This window comes from Bidens hawaiensis, unplaced genomic scaffold (assembly GCF_021521415.1).
Source record: "Bidens hawaiensis isolate Kalapana, Puna unplaced genomic scaffold, B.hawaiensis_p1.1 tig00046129_1, whole genome shotgun sequence".
NCBI lineage: Eukaryota > Viridiplantae > Streptophyta > Magnoliopsida > Asterales > Asteraceae > Bidens > Bidens hawaiensis.
The window spans coordinates 110,587-125,831 of record NW_027498218.1 but is presented as its reverse complement, the minus strand read 5'-3'; the positions used below and the strand labels follow the sequence as shown (position 1 = coordinate 125,831).

Sequence of the window (15,245 nt, the reverse complement as noted above, 5' to 3'; positions counted from 1 at the left end):
AACGGCTCGTTTTCGTTGTTTTCGAGTTAAAAGTTTACAACAATACGGTTCGTTTGGTTGTTTTCGGGTATAAAGTTTACTAAAAAACGGTTCGTTTAGTTGTTTTCGGGTTAAAAATTTACTAAAAAATGGTTCGTTTTTGGTTGATTTCGGGTTAAAAGTTTACTAAAAAACAGTTCGTTTGGTTGTTTTCGGGTGAAAAGTTTACTAAAAAACGGCTCATTTTGTTTGTTTTCGGATTAAAAGTTATTAAAAAACGGTTCGTTTGGTTGTTTTCGAGTGAAAAGTTTACTAAAAACCGGTTCGTTTCAGTTGTTTTCGGGTTAAAAGTTTACTAAAAAACGGCCGTTTGGTTGTTTTCGGGTGAAAAGTTTACTAAAAAACGGCTCGTTTTGGTTGTTTTCTGGTTAAAAGTTTACTAAAAAACAGTTCGTTTGGTTGTTTTCGGGTGAAAAGTTGGCTCGTTTTGGTTGTTTTCGGGTTAAAAGTTTACTAAAAAACGGTTCGTTTGGTTGTTTTCGAGTGAAAAGTTTACTAAAAAACGGTTCGTTTTAGTTGTTTTCGGGTTAAAAGTTTACTAAAAAACGGCTCGTTTTTATTTGTTTTCGGGTTAAAAGTATACTAAAAAACGGTTCGTTTAATTGTTTTCGGGTGAAAAGTTTACTATAAAACTGCCCGTTTCGTTGTTTTCGGGCGAAAAGTTTACTAAAAAACGGCTCGTTTCGTTGTTTTCGGGTTAAAAGTTTACTAAAAACGGCCCGTTTCGTTGTTTTCTGGCGAAAAGTTTACAACAAAACGGTTTGTTTGGTTGTTTTCGGGTGAAAAGTTTACTAAAAACGGTTCGTTTGGTTGTTTTCGGGTGAAAAGTTTACTAAAAAACGGTTTCGTTTGGTTGCTTTCGGGTGAAAAGTTCAAAACGATTCGTTTGGTTGTTTTCGGGTGAAAAGTTTACTAAAAAACGGTTCGTTTGGTTGTTCTCGGGTTAAAAGTTTACAACAAAACGGGTCGTTTGGTTGTTTTCGGGTGAAAAGTTTACTAAAAAACGGTTCGTTTGGTTGTTTTCGGGTTAAAAGTTTACAACAAAACGGGTCGTTTGGTTGTTTTCGGGTGAAAAGTTTACTAAAAAACGGTTCGTGTTGGTTGTTTTCGGGTTTAAAAGTTGACAACAAAGCGGTTCGTTTGGTTGTTTTCGGGTGAAAATTTTACTAAAAAACGGTTCGTTTTGGTTGTTTTTCGGGTTAAAAGTTTACAACAAAACAGTTCGTTTGATTGTTTTCGGGGTGAAAAGTTTACTAAAAAATGGTTCGTTTTGGTTGTTTTCGGGTTAAAAGTTTACTAAAAAACGGCCCGTTTGGTTGTTTTCGGGTGAAAAATTTACTAAAAAACAGCTCGTTTCGTTATTTTCGGGTTAAAAGTTTACTAAAAAACGGCCCGTTTCGTTTTTTTCGGGCGAAAAGTTTACTAAAAACGGCTCGTTTCGTTGTTTTCGGGTTAAAAGTTTACAAAAAAACGGTTCGTTTTGGTTGTTTTCGGGTTAAAATTTTACTAAAAAACGGCTCGTTTCGTTGTTTTCGGGTTAAAAGTTTACTAAAAAACGGCCGTTTGGTTGTTTTCGGGTGAAAAGTTTACTATAAAACGGCTCGTTTTTGGTTGTTTTCAGGTTAAAAGTATACTAAAAAACGGTTCGTTTGGTTGTTTTCGGGTGAAAAGTTTACTAAAAAACTGTCAGTTTCGTTGTTTTTGGGCGAAAAGTTTACTAAAAACGGCTCGTTTCGTTGTTTTCGGGTTAAAAGTTTACTAAAAACGGCCCGTTTCGTTGTTTTCGGGCGAAAATTTTACTAAAAACGGCTCGTTTGGTTGTTTTCGGGTTAAAAGTTTACAACAAAACGGTTCGTTTGGTTATTTTCGGGTGAAAAGTTTACTAAAAAACGGTTCGTTTGGTTGTTTTCGGGTTAAAAGTTTACAACAAAACGGTTCGTTTGGTTGTTTTCGGGTGAAAAGTTTATTAAAAAACGGTTCGTTTTGGTTGTTTTCAGGTTAAAAGTTTACAACAAAACGGTTCGTTTGGTTGTTTTCGGGTGAAAAGGTTTCTAAAAAATGGTTCGTTTTGGTTGTTTTCGGGTTAAAAGTTGACAACAAAACGGTTCGTTTTGGTTGTTTTTGGGTGAAAAGTTTACTAAAAAACGGCTCGTTTTTTGTTGTTTTCGGGTTAAAAGTATACTAAAAAACGGGTCCTTTGGTTGTTTTCGGGTGAAAAGTTTACTAAAAAACGGTTCGTTTTAGTTGTTTTCGAGTTAAAAGTTGACAACAAAACGGTTCGTTTGGTTGTTTTCGGGTGAAAAGTATACTAAAAAACGGTTTGTTTTGATTGTTTTCGGGTTAAAAGTTTACAAAAAAACGGTTCGTTTGGTTGTTTTCGGGCTAAAATATTACTAAAACAAACCATTTTTAGTGAAAATATTACTAAAAAATTGTTCTTTTAAGTTTTTTACAAATGGCAAAATGGTTGTTTTAAAAATGGTTTTAAAAATGTTGGTAGATGATGAAGATGAAGAGGAATTCTTAAACAAAGTGAAGAATATATATTACATATTGTATAAATATATTAAATGATAGTTCAGTTCAAATGGTTGGTGTTGTTTGTTGTTATACCAAAGGTCGCGGGTTCGAACCCACTGTCTACACGATTTTAGAACATAAGTTTTAATATTAATTATAGGCTCAGGGGTAAAATGGTAATTTCAACGTTTTTTGGTCGGTCAACTGACGGCAAGGGCACAGACTGACCCGCCCAAATATCACAATGGTCCAAAGTTCGCAAAATCTTTTTCAGTGGTTAACCCATCTCGCAACGTTATTTTCCTGGGAGACAAAATGCAGATTTCTCATTTTAATTTAATATTTTCAATAAATATCATAAAATGCAATAAAATGTTACAAGGGAGCAATATGTCAAATAAAATTCTTAAAAAGATAAAAGTTCAAGGAATGAGGTATGACAAGTAGAGAAGGAAAGTACGTTTAGCCTAACCCTTATCGTAGATCGTAATATGTTAACGTTAATTCGTGTGATCACATCTAGCATGATGTTTTAAATCCTAGGTCAACAAGTCAAAGGACGAATTATGTAACTAATATTCATTAAAAAAATGTTTGAATCAAGTAAACAACTAGTGAACAGTATGATTCCCTCTCAACCACATGGACAAGATAACTCTACGTCTCTTATTCTCTTGTTTCTTCTTGTTCAAATCCATCTTCGCCACCAATGATTGCCGTCCGGCATCATGCAGTCCCACCGGACCGCAGGTATGGTTTCCATTTCGTATCCGCGGTCGCCAGGCACCCCACTGCGGGTTTCCTGGCTTCGACCTCTCGTGTACCAAACGAAACCGAACGATTCTCCACTTAACGTCCACACGATCATACATCGTTAACCGAATTTCGTACCTCGAACAGGTATATTTGTTTAATATAGTATTGGAATGCAGTGTTTAGGGTTTTAGTATTGAGCTTATGCTTAGTTTAGCTTTGATACCATGTATTAACATCGTTAGGCCTGTAAACGACTGAACGGATATGAACAAGTGCATGTTTGTGTTCGTTCATTAACTTTAAACGAACACGAATATGAACACTTACTTGGACAAATATTTGTGTTCATGTTCTTTCATCTAAAAAATGAACATGTTTGTGTTCAGGGGCGTAGGCAGCTTTAGGGGAACGAGTTCGCCCGAACCCATACAAAATTTTGTTTTAGTGTTATATATTAGTGTATTTTGACTCGAACCCGTAGAAATTTCAACATCGTACCCGTAGAAAACCTAAATACAAGTGATAAACAATCGGCCATCCGTCATTCGAAAATTTCCAAACCCGTAGGAAAAAAATTCTGGCTACGTCATTGTTTGTGTTTGTTTATGTTCATTCATTTAAAATCAAAAGGAGCAGTTCACGAACATAATTAAACAAATATAAACTAACATAAGTTAATATATATGAATATATATATATAGTGTGAGTATCATTTAAGAACTACAAAATTTTGTGAGAACTTAAAGAACTAATCTAAACCACTCAATAATTGATCAATGGCTTAAAATATTAGTGGCAGATATGTAAATATATAGAGAAATAAGGAGATTAATTTAAAGCAAATGAAGTATTTGTTGGGTATTATAGTAAATTGTTTATGTAACTTTCCCTTAAATTTCTTCCTTCTTTTTCTCAAATATTCTCTCTTCAGATCATATTTTTTATGATTGACAAATTAAAAAACAGAAAAAAAAACACTGGCCACCGCCAAAAGTCTTCCATGGAGATCTGCATTTATTATCTTCCTGAAATCCTTTGATAACTTTTGATCTTGATGATATTATGGACAAAAAATATTTAGTTCTTGTTCGCATAAACATCAAAAGCATCTTTTTTGATTTTTTTTTAATCAATACATTGAATCCTGAAGGTGTTTGGAATTAAAAATTTAAGCTATCATGATCTTTTTTCGTTCCTTTTTTTCAAAGACAACATATATAATTTGTCAAGTTTCAAGATACAAATTTTATTTTGATTGCATTCTGCTCAAACTATTTCAATTTTATATTTCATTGTTTTTATTTATTATGACGTTCTTATTACATATATGCAAAAAATGAATTACATATACGTAAAACAATTACGAATATATAAATACTATGTAAATATATGGGGTGGGATCTAGAGAGAACTCCTCTTAAATAGAGAACTAGAGAACTTCTTTTAACACCATCTATTTTAATAGATCAATGACTAAAAAAAAGAAAAAGGAAAAATTAAAAAAATAAGGGGGTTTTAATGAAGAAGGGTAAAACTGTCTTTAGCTCTCCATTGTTTCCTCACAATTTTTATCCCATCACTCCCGATGTTTGTATCTTTCTCTCAGATTAGGGTTTCAATTGTAGATCGTCAATTTGGCTGCACAATCAAACGAATCGAATGTGAAATCAAGCACATACACTAAGAACTCCATCAGGTAATTAAGCATAATAACTAATTTCATACATTCTATTATTTGATTACACGTATCACATGGAAATGATGTCGGTAGTTCCTGTTTTTAATTTTTTCTAATCGAAGAACAATATAACGTAATAATTACATACGAAAGTCATGAACAATGGGTATGTTGGCATAAATTCATCTATTTTGATTATTAGTTGAATATTACATGTATGTAGTACATAAATAATATATTTTACTGATTTTTATTAGTTATATTGCATATATGTGCTGTAAATATATAGGTTTAGTTATAATACATGTGTAAATGATCTAGTTTTAGTTATTTTGCATATATGATTGTTCAATTTTGGTCTGTATCTAATTGTCATAGGTTTAATTTGTTTTTTTAGTCGGTATGCCCCACAACTGTTTGATGAAATGCCTAAATGAACACGTTTTGATAATCACATGTTTGATCGATTATTTTGTATAAAATTTTTGTTTGAGAATTCAAGCTACTTATTATTCAAGGTAAAACATCATGAATAAATATGATTATGGTTAGAGTTGCACATTTCGGTTGTTGGTAATTGAATCATAACTCACTGTAATATTTATTCGTTACTAATTTCCCAAGAATATGCAGCTCCATGGCAGAGGAGATGCTATAAACTCATCACCAACATCTTAGCTCACCTAAATCCTCGTAAACAACATGTTTTCTTATAATTCAATTATCTGTTTTCGTCAATTTTAGATGCTCGATAGATATGTTATTCCCTCGGTAAAAAAATATTATGGTGCTAGAAAACATATATGTAGTAAAAGTGTATAGTATATGTGCAATATTGTTATATTACATATATGAAGTACTACTGTATTGCATATATGCAGTAATACTGTATAACGTTTGTGCAGTATTAAAGTATTACATATACGCAATACTATTGCATATGTGTATTACTGTTGTATCACAATGTAGTGATACATTATGTGTAATACTATAGTATTACATATATGCACTACTATTCAATATATCTATTACTATTGTATCACATATATACAGTTGTACAATATGAGTGGTACTATTGTATTTTATATATGTAGTATTAGTGTATAACATATGTTGAATTACATTTGTGCATTATTGTTATATGTTGTATTATATATATGCAGTTATGAACTACCAAATGCATATGACTATGTTGTATTACATATATGCATTACTTGTGTTTTAATAGGGAAATTACGTCTTCACGGATTGAATGGTGTTTGCTATGAGACACATGGAATGCTTCAAGGGTAAGAATGAAGTTTTTCAATTCGAAAGACTGAAGGGTTAAAATCTTCTTAGATTATTCTATGCCATGTGTATTATGTGTTTAGATGTCAACATATATATGTAACGAGTGATACAAGATGCAAGAAAAAAACAAAAGTGGAAGATTCAACAATTGGACTATTTAAAGTGTGTTTTTTAGTAGTTTTATCTTGTTATTGTATATGATGGAATTTGCATATCAGTTGTTATAACATGTGATGGAATTTGAATTTGAATATGCTAATAATATTATGTTTATGTGGTGGTGTTAATTTATGAAGGATGTAGCCGACTGTTACTTTTAAAACACATACTCATATAGGCACAAGTGCATGTAATACATATATGTAATACAAACATACATTACATATACGTAATACAAACATATAATGTTGAATGAATGTTGTATGTTATGGAGTGCACTATGGTGTTTAAAATGCAGGCGAAACAACTAATACAAGTACATAATACAAACATTCAATGTGTATATGCAATACAAATATACATTACATATATGTAATGCAAGCATATAGTGTTGAAAAATGTTTTATATTATGGAATGCATGTATACATTGTTTAAAATGTTGGTAAAACAACCAATACATGTATAAAATAAAAACATGAAAGATAAATATTGACAACGCGTCATACATATTTCTTCCCATTTTTCAAAAAACCGAGTCTAATGCAAGTATATACTCTGTTGGTTCATCAGTCTTCCAGTATGTTATTTCGTTTGGTGTTAGATAAATGATGCTTCATGTGCCTCCTGCAGTTGGTAAATAACGGAAGATAAATACCAAAAAAATATAAGTATGCAGTTAAACGCATAATAACGAGAAACATCACAATAAAATGCATTGATAGAGTAATAATGTCATGCGCATATAAACATTTGTAGGTAGTCGTCGCCAACAATCAACCACGTCTAGTTATTTCTCACTTCATCAGGTTAATATGCTATCTTCAAAGGTTGGTTTCCATGTACGTTTGTTCGAAAAGAATTATCATCCATTTTTTGTATCTCCATAATTTGTGTGTTCATGTCTTCATGCTTTTGGTACAGTGTCAAAAATCTAAAATAGTTTCATTAAACTATGCATCAAGAAACATATTGTAGACTTAAAAGAACATATCATACACTTTTAAGAAGCTCCATAGCAAGATCCTTTGTTATTTACCATCAGCATAATACATAGGAGCAAAAAAAATGCTAAACTTGTCAGCACCCACAAGAACAATAAAGGCCTATTGGTTAAGTCATAAGCAGACTAGATGGATTTTTAACTTAGCAATTTGTTAGATCATATCTTTTCCAATGGAATAATAAACATTCAACTAAAAGATAACGTACATACTTGTTTAGCACATAAATCTCGACAAAACTTGTCAACATCCTCAAGAGCAGCAGATCCAACCGCAAGTGGGACCTTCTAGAATATTCCATTGAAACTTGAACCTACGTTCAAACAAATACTTCAAAGATTAAAATTAATTAGTTTGATTATAATTTTAATGCAACCCAGCCAACCCCCAACCTGGCCCGTTTAAAATTTTCCTTTATAACTAGTTTCAACATGCATTGTTTTAACGCATTATTTGACTTGTCCATAAAACAACCTCTAGAATTTAGATACTAGTTCAAAAAAAAAATTATAATAAATAGTGACATACTTGTTGGACAATTAATCTTGTTCTCATAAATCTCTTGCTTCGCGGGCATAAGGAGCAAGTTTTCCATCTCTTATTGAATTCCCAATTTAGGACATCTGATAATTGTAATATTGACTCATCGCTCAGCTTTTGGACTGCTAAACAGTAGAGATTCATCATCAACAATGATGTTGTTTCCACTAACAACTTCAACTACGTTTAGCTAGCATAGTACGTACAATCTCTGTTTAGCACACAAGTCTTAGTAAAATGTTTAGCTTCCATTCCAAAGGCATAAAGTAAACATAAATAAAGGTTGATGATGCTGAAATTCTCTAAGCTGATGTTAAGGGCCCACGAGAATCAATCACCATAAGTGTTGCCATTTGGTTCATCAGACGGTACATAATATGCTATTGTAGATTCATGTGTTTGTTTTCTTCAATTCCCATTGATGGTGCCTATTAAAAATAATATGTAAATTCTTGAAATTCTGAAAAAAGTGAAATTCTTGAAGCAAATACACACGAAGTGATCTCTCATCATGAACTTGTTCAACAATAGCTTTCAAGGGCTTGCCTTTGTTTGCAGCTAACATATGCTAACTACATACACTATAATACATATATGTACTAGTTAACATTATATTACATATATGTAGCATATAATAAGATGTTACATTGTTGATCAAAGCCACCAGATTGCAACCGAATACCATTAGCCTTGCAAGATAATGAATCAATATCAACAGATGAACTTGATTGAGCACTCCGATTAAACAAATTAGGTTTCTTCATCGATTAGAATTGGTTTAATTCTAACCTAGATTCGCCTAATTTGGGAATTAAAATGTCAATTTTACATGTAGAAATTTTAGACGAAGTAACACCTAATTCATTTAACAGTGAAACAAGTGTAAATCAATTTTAAAGCACGAATGACTAATGAAGATAACAATTGGATTATAATTACCTGGAATTGACATGTTAACGATTGAAATAATCGATTATTAGGGTTCAGATTCATCGATCTGTCACGATTTGCAGGTGTTAATTCTGAATAATGGAGGTTGCACAGGGGAAACCAGATTGCAACCGAATACCATTAGCCTTGCAAGATAATGAATCAATATCAACAGATGAACTTGATTGAGCACTCCGATTAAACAAATTAGGTTTCTTCATCGATTAGAATTGGTTTAATTCTAACCTAGATTCGCCTAATTTGGGAATTAAAATGTCAATTTTACATGTAGAAATTTTAGACGAAGTAACACCTAATTCATTTAACAGTGAAACAAGTGTAAATCAATTTTAAAGCACGAATGACTAATGAAGATAACAATTGGATTATAATTACCTGGAATTGACATGTTAACGATTGAAATAATCGATTATTAGGGTTCAGATTCATCGATCTGTCACGATTTGCAGGTGTTAATTCTGAATAATGGAGGTTGCACAGGGGAAACCAGTGAGTTCGTCGAACAAGAAAGAGATAATCTACTTTTTATTGAAGGCAATTTACAAATATAACCCTATACTTTGGAGTTCTCTAGTTCTCCCTCTAACAATGGGTTCTCTCTTGATCCTTCCCCGTAAATATATAAGGTAAACATATATAAAACAAAATTCACCAAGATTTTACGTCATTGATTCTATTTAGGTTTGTTTTTTGAACATAATTTTTTTTGTTAATTTAGATTTCTTAAATAGTATTTTTGTTGCATACACATGTGTAAATATAATTTATGTAGTTGTGCACATGTGTAAACATCTATTTTGTTAACATATATCCAAATACATAAAAAGTTAAAAACTCACATTTAAATTACATGATGAGAATAACATATGTATGTTTATTTTACATACATGTAAGTTAAATATTTACAAATATGTAAATGTTTCTATCGTTCGATTTTTTCATCACCCGTAGAAATGAGTGACTACAGAAGAAATAACTTTATTAGTTTCTGAAAATTAATTAGATGATAAAGAATAGATAATTAATTAAACAACTAATTGGTAAAAACAAACTGGCATGATCCTTTTAATAACAAATTGAGAAATTCTAATAGAAATATGAAAGAGATTAAAGAGAGAGAGAATTAAATGTTTGATTTGAAAAGAAAAACATTTCATAAATTACTATGATGCCCTTTAATGTAAAATTTTAAATTTTTAAACAAGAAAAATGTATGGTCCATATTAGTTCTTAGAGTTCTTAATAAATTATAGTTCTTAATGGAGAGTGTTGGTACATGTATGTCAGTAGTTCATAGTCTAGCATTTGTAATCGAGTCTGTAATGTAATTATGTTTTGTTTATGTTTGTTTTGTAATGCGCGAAGTTGTCAACAAGTTCGCTATGGCGAACTTGTTGAATCAGCGAAGTTATTGACAACTTCGCCTGTGGCGAAGTTGTCGTGTTTATATACTGTTTCAGACGAAACAGTTTAAGGTTGTTCGTTTAGGGTTTTCGTTTCAGTTTTCAGTAACCGAGTTACTTGTCATAATCTGTAACGGTGACCTCGGGTCACGTGTTTGTTATCAATATAACGTGGTTGGTTTATTGCTTGTGTGTTCGATCTCTATATACTCTACACTCGTATCTACCTACGCAGGGATTCCGCACCTGCGTTGTTAGAGACATCCCGTGTACGATCCGTCCGGAACCTACAATTGGTATCAGAGCCAATCGGCTCGATTGTGAGGTTCGGGATTTCACGCGGGTGTAGAAAACGTCTCGTTTGACCTATTCGCGGGACGTGTTTTTGTTGGGATTGAGTTTTGCTAGTGCTTGACAGTCATTTTCAAGCCTTTGCATTGATCGGGAGCTGCTGGATTGACGAAAACAGATCTGAACAAACTTCCCTGTTCAACGGGCGAAGTTACCGTTCATCGGGCGAAGTTACCATTCTTCAGGCGAAGTTGCCGTCGCTGGAATTAGGGTTTTTGGCGAAGATATAAGGATTAGCGAAGTTAACTACAACTTCGCTCACTTCATAAGTTCGCCTTAGCGAAGTTATCCGCAACTTCGCTTCAAACCCAAGTTCGCTCAACTCATAAGTTCGCCAGAGCTAAGCGAAGTTATTCTTAACTTCGCCCAAATCAAGCGAATTTAAGATCTCAGCGAAGTTCTCTCTCAGCGAAGTTAACATTCAAGCGAAGTTATTCTTAACTTCGCCAACTGAGCTGTTTTAATATTTTTTTTGTTTTTCCAGGTTTTTCAGGTTTTTGCAAGGATGTCGTCGATCAATATCTCCGACTTGGTCAAGATGGAGGTAGAAGCGGGGTCTGCCACTAAGGCCCCGAGGCTGATGAAGGGAACTGACTTCGTGGCATGGAAGGACAGATTCATCCAATACATCAAATACCAGGATGCCAAAATGTGGGTGTGCATCCAGGATGGATATATCCCTCCAACTGCGCAATACGAAGGTCGCGATGTGGTTAAGAAGTACAGCAAAATGGAGGACGAAGAGAAGAAAATGTACGAGGCCGAAAGCAAGGCCCATGCTGCGATAACAATGGCACTTCCTCAAGAGGTTCTCCATACGTTCCGAAAGTACACTTCTGCGAGAGAGCTTTGGGATGCTCTTGAAAATAGATTCGAGGGGAATGTGGGTATACGTGCATCAAAGATCAAACTCTTAAAAACCCAGTTCTCCGTCTTCAAATTTTTGAAGAACGAATCACTGGATGATATTATCACCAGATACTATCATCTAATGACAGAGCTCAGCAATTATTCAATTGCTTACCGAGAAGAAGAGATCGTTGAAAAGCTTCTCGATGCTCTCCCACCGAAGTGGGAAATGTACACCGTCCTTATGAGGGAAGACAGAGACTTTCCAAATTGTGATCTTGAAACGGCAGTAAACAAGCTCAGAACTTATGAGCTTAATATGGTTCGAAAGGAAACACCAACAGATCAGATACAAGACCCTGGTATGTATGGTGCTAAGGTTAACTCAGGCTCAAGTTCAAGGCCTGAATCTGCTGCCTTTTACTCGAAAGGGGAGTCAGGCTCTGACTCGTCTCATGAAGGAAAAGTTTCTGTAAACACGAATGGTGATGTATGTTTCGTTGCTGGAGGATCTAGTACTTCAAAGCCTCAAGCATCCACAAGTAGTTTTTCTGCAAATGCATCTAGCAATAGTTATTCCAAGATGCCTATGAGTGTAAAATCTGCTGAAGAGCAGTTTGCAGTCTATGCATCATTTATTGCTTCCTATGAAAACTACATCCAGGGGAAGATTGTGGACCCTGCTGTTCTGGATGAGGATTATGACCAGATCGATGCTGATGATCTGGAGGAGATGGATTTGCAATGGCAAATGGCCATGATAGTGAGGAGAGTCAAGCGTTTCATGAATAAGACGGGGAGAAAGTTTGTTGGTGGTCGGCCCGGGTTCGACAAGTCCAAAGTAAGGTGCTATAATTGTCAACAGTACGGGCACTTTGCCAAGGAATGCAGAAATGAGAGGGTTGAACGAGGACAAGGTCGACCTACACAACACTCAGGAGTTAACAGAGAGATAAATGCCATGTTAACCAGAGAGGCAGGAGAGTACAACTGGAATCAACGCTCAAGTGGTTCTGGTGAGCAAGCAAACATGGCTGAGTCTGAAGCTGAAGAATGTGAGAAGGTTGAAGAAATTGAGAAAGCAAATGAAGGAGAAACCGCTTTCATGGCAAATGACAAAGATAATCGCTCCGAGGTAAGTCCTAAAACTATTTGTACTAGTTGTGAGAATTTGTCTGAGCAACTTAAAACAATAACTGATCAGTATGTCCATTTAGATGCTGACTTTAAAACTATTAAAGAAGATCACCATTTTACGAAAGCAAGAGAAACAAGTTATAAAATTAAAATAAAAGCATGTGAAAAAGACGTTCAAAGCTTAAAAATTAAACTTGCTGAGAAAATTGAAATAATTGATCTTAGTTATGAAGTTTTGGAGGAAAAAACTAAAGTGATTGCTGATCGGGATAAACAGATTGCTGACCACCAGGTAAAGGTGGTGGAACTGAACCGCAAACTTGAGCAGTTCAGGAATTCCTCAGCCATCCTTGATCACCTCGTGAGTGATCCAGGTACCTCTGCAAAGAGGGGAGGAATCGGATATAATGAAGTTCCACCACCCTTTAACCACAACTATACTTATAATCCGAGTGTTCAGAAATCTGTCGATTTCGAAGTTCCTCAGACAACTCCAATCAAGATTACAAAACCAAGTGTTAGCTGTGGAGAAACAAGCTCGAAAGTTTCTAATGTGAATAATTCTGTTTTGAGTCCAGTCTCATCGGATTCGGATAAGTTGTCCGAATCTGATCAGACAAAAGAGAAGGTAGGGTTACCCACCGATGGAGATAAAAATAAAGTTTCAAAAAAGAGTTCTCCACTCAATCCGTACGTCCCACCTTATGTGAGACGAACGGCTGGTAACACTACCTCTACATCCAAACCAACATTTGACAAGAAATTGGAGAGTCGGTGTTGCTTTAGATGTAACAAATTAGGGCATTTAGTTGCAGATTGCCCTCTGGAGCCGAAATTAAGAGGTGTAAAGCCAAATAAAACTGAGTATAAGCGTCATTTTGTTACTGCTAAAAATGAAAACTTTAAAAAATGCCAAAATGTAACGAATTCAAGTTTTCATAAAAACCAACCTCAGTTTTACAACCAAATATCAAGATATAGCACCTTCAATTCTCAAAGGTTTGGAAGGCATTACACACAATCTGCAGGGAGATTCCCTAACAGGACTTACAGAAATTATCCTGATGCTAACTTAAGAAAGCCAGGGTACGGGACGTATCGATCCAAGACCAATTGGTCTTGGGTCCCAAGATTCTAACTCTTTGTTTTATTGTGCAGGAACAGTTGAACAGGGCTGCAAACAATCTTTGGATTGTAGATAGCGGCTGTTCCAGGCACATGACAGGCAACAAACACTTGTTGCAAGACTTAAAACCTGTTCAGGGAGCTAGAGTTAGTTTTGCTGGTGAAAGCGGAGGAAGGATTACCGGTAGAGGAACTGTGTCGAATGGGAGAATGACACTTGAAAACGTAAATTTTGTGGAGGAATTAAAGCACAATCTGCTGAGTGTGTCGCAGATCTGTGATAAAGAATACACTGTCCATTTCACTAAGAATGAAGCGATTGTATTGAAGCCTGGTTTTCATATCCCAGAAGAATGGATAGTAATGAAAGCTCCACGTGAAACGAATACATACGTGATGGATATGAGATCTACTGAAATGGCCACCGGAGAATCCTGTTTAATGACAAAGGCAAGCGAATCAGAATCAGAATTATGGCACAGGAGAATGGGACATATTCATCTTCGTAAGATGAACTTCATTGTCAAAAATGGGCTTGTGATGGGCGTTCCCTTAAAAAGTTTTAACTTTGAAGACAAATGTATAGCATGCAAGAAGGGAAAGCAACACAAGAAATCCCATCTCACCAAGAAGATTAACTCAATTGCCGGTACTCTAGAACTACTTCATATGGATCTCTTCGGTCCCGTGAATGTACAAAGTCTAGGAGGTACCTCTTACTGCTTGGTGATCACTGATGACTACTCGCGATACTCGTGGGTATATTTTCTGAAAACGAAAGACGAGACGACTCAGATGGTGAAGAATCTAATTACAAAAGTCGAGAACGTCATGAGTAAATCAGTTAAATTCATCAGAAGCGACAATGGCACAGAGTTCAAGAACTTTGAGATGGAAATCTTTTGTCTTCAGAAGGGTATTGAGCATCAATACAGCGCTCCGTATACTCCACAACAGAACGGAGTAGCTGAAAGGAAGAACCGAACGTTGATTGAAGGAGCCAGAACTATGCTGGCAGACTCAAAGCTTCCTGTGATGTTCTGGGCTGAAGCAGTTGCTACAGCCTGCTATGTTCTGAATCGGGTGTTAACCGTTAAGAGACTTGGAAAAACTTGTTACGAGCTTATGCACGGAAGGAAGCCCAACTTGTGCGGTCTTGAACCATTTGGGTCTCCTTGTTCGATTTTGAAGACTAATTCGAAATTTGGTGAAGTAGCTGATGAGGGAATCCTTGTCGGTTATGTTGTTGGGACTCCCAACAGACGGGTCTTCAATACGTCGACTTGCAAGGTGGAGGTGGTTTGTAACACCGACATTACTAGTTACCAACCGCCAAAACCAAGCAATGGACCTGCTGAGCTGTTTGACTATGTTAAACTTTTTAAGTCGTTTAACGTACATAATTTGGAAATTTCTGAAGAAGACGAAAGAGCTGTGACGAA

At 35.0% G+C, this 15,245-nt stretch overlaps 1 protein-coding gene across 1 annotated transcript in view; it reads left to right on the top strand.

Moving 5' to 3' along the window:
* The first annotated feature begins 3,098 nt into the window (after positions 1-3,098).
* Positions 3,099-15,245, top strand: part of LOC143596161 (putative RING-H2 finger protein ATL21A) — a 28,213-nt gene continuing 16,066 nt past the window's right edge. Inside the window, exon 1 of the mRNA XM_077075008.1 lies at positions 3,099-3,459. Within this exon, the coding sequence (XP_076931123.1) occupies positions 3,202-3,459 (258 nt within the window). The 5' untranslated portion in view covers positions 3,099-3,201. The remainder of the gene's footprint in view (positions 3,460-15,245) is intronic.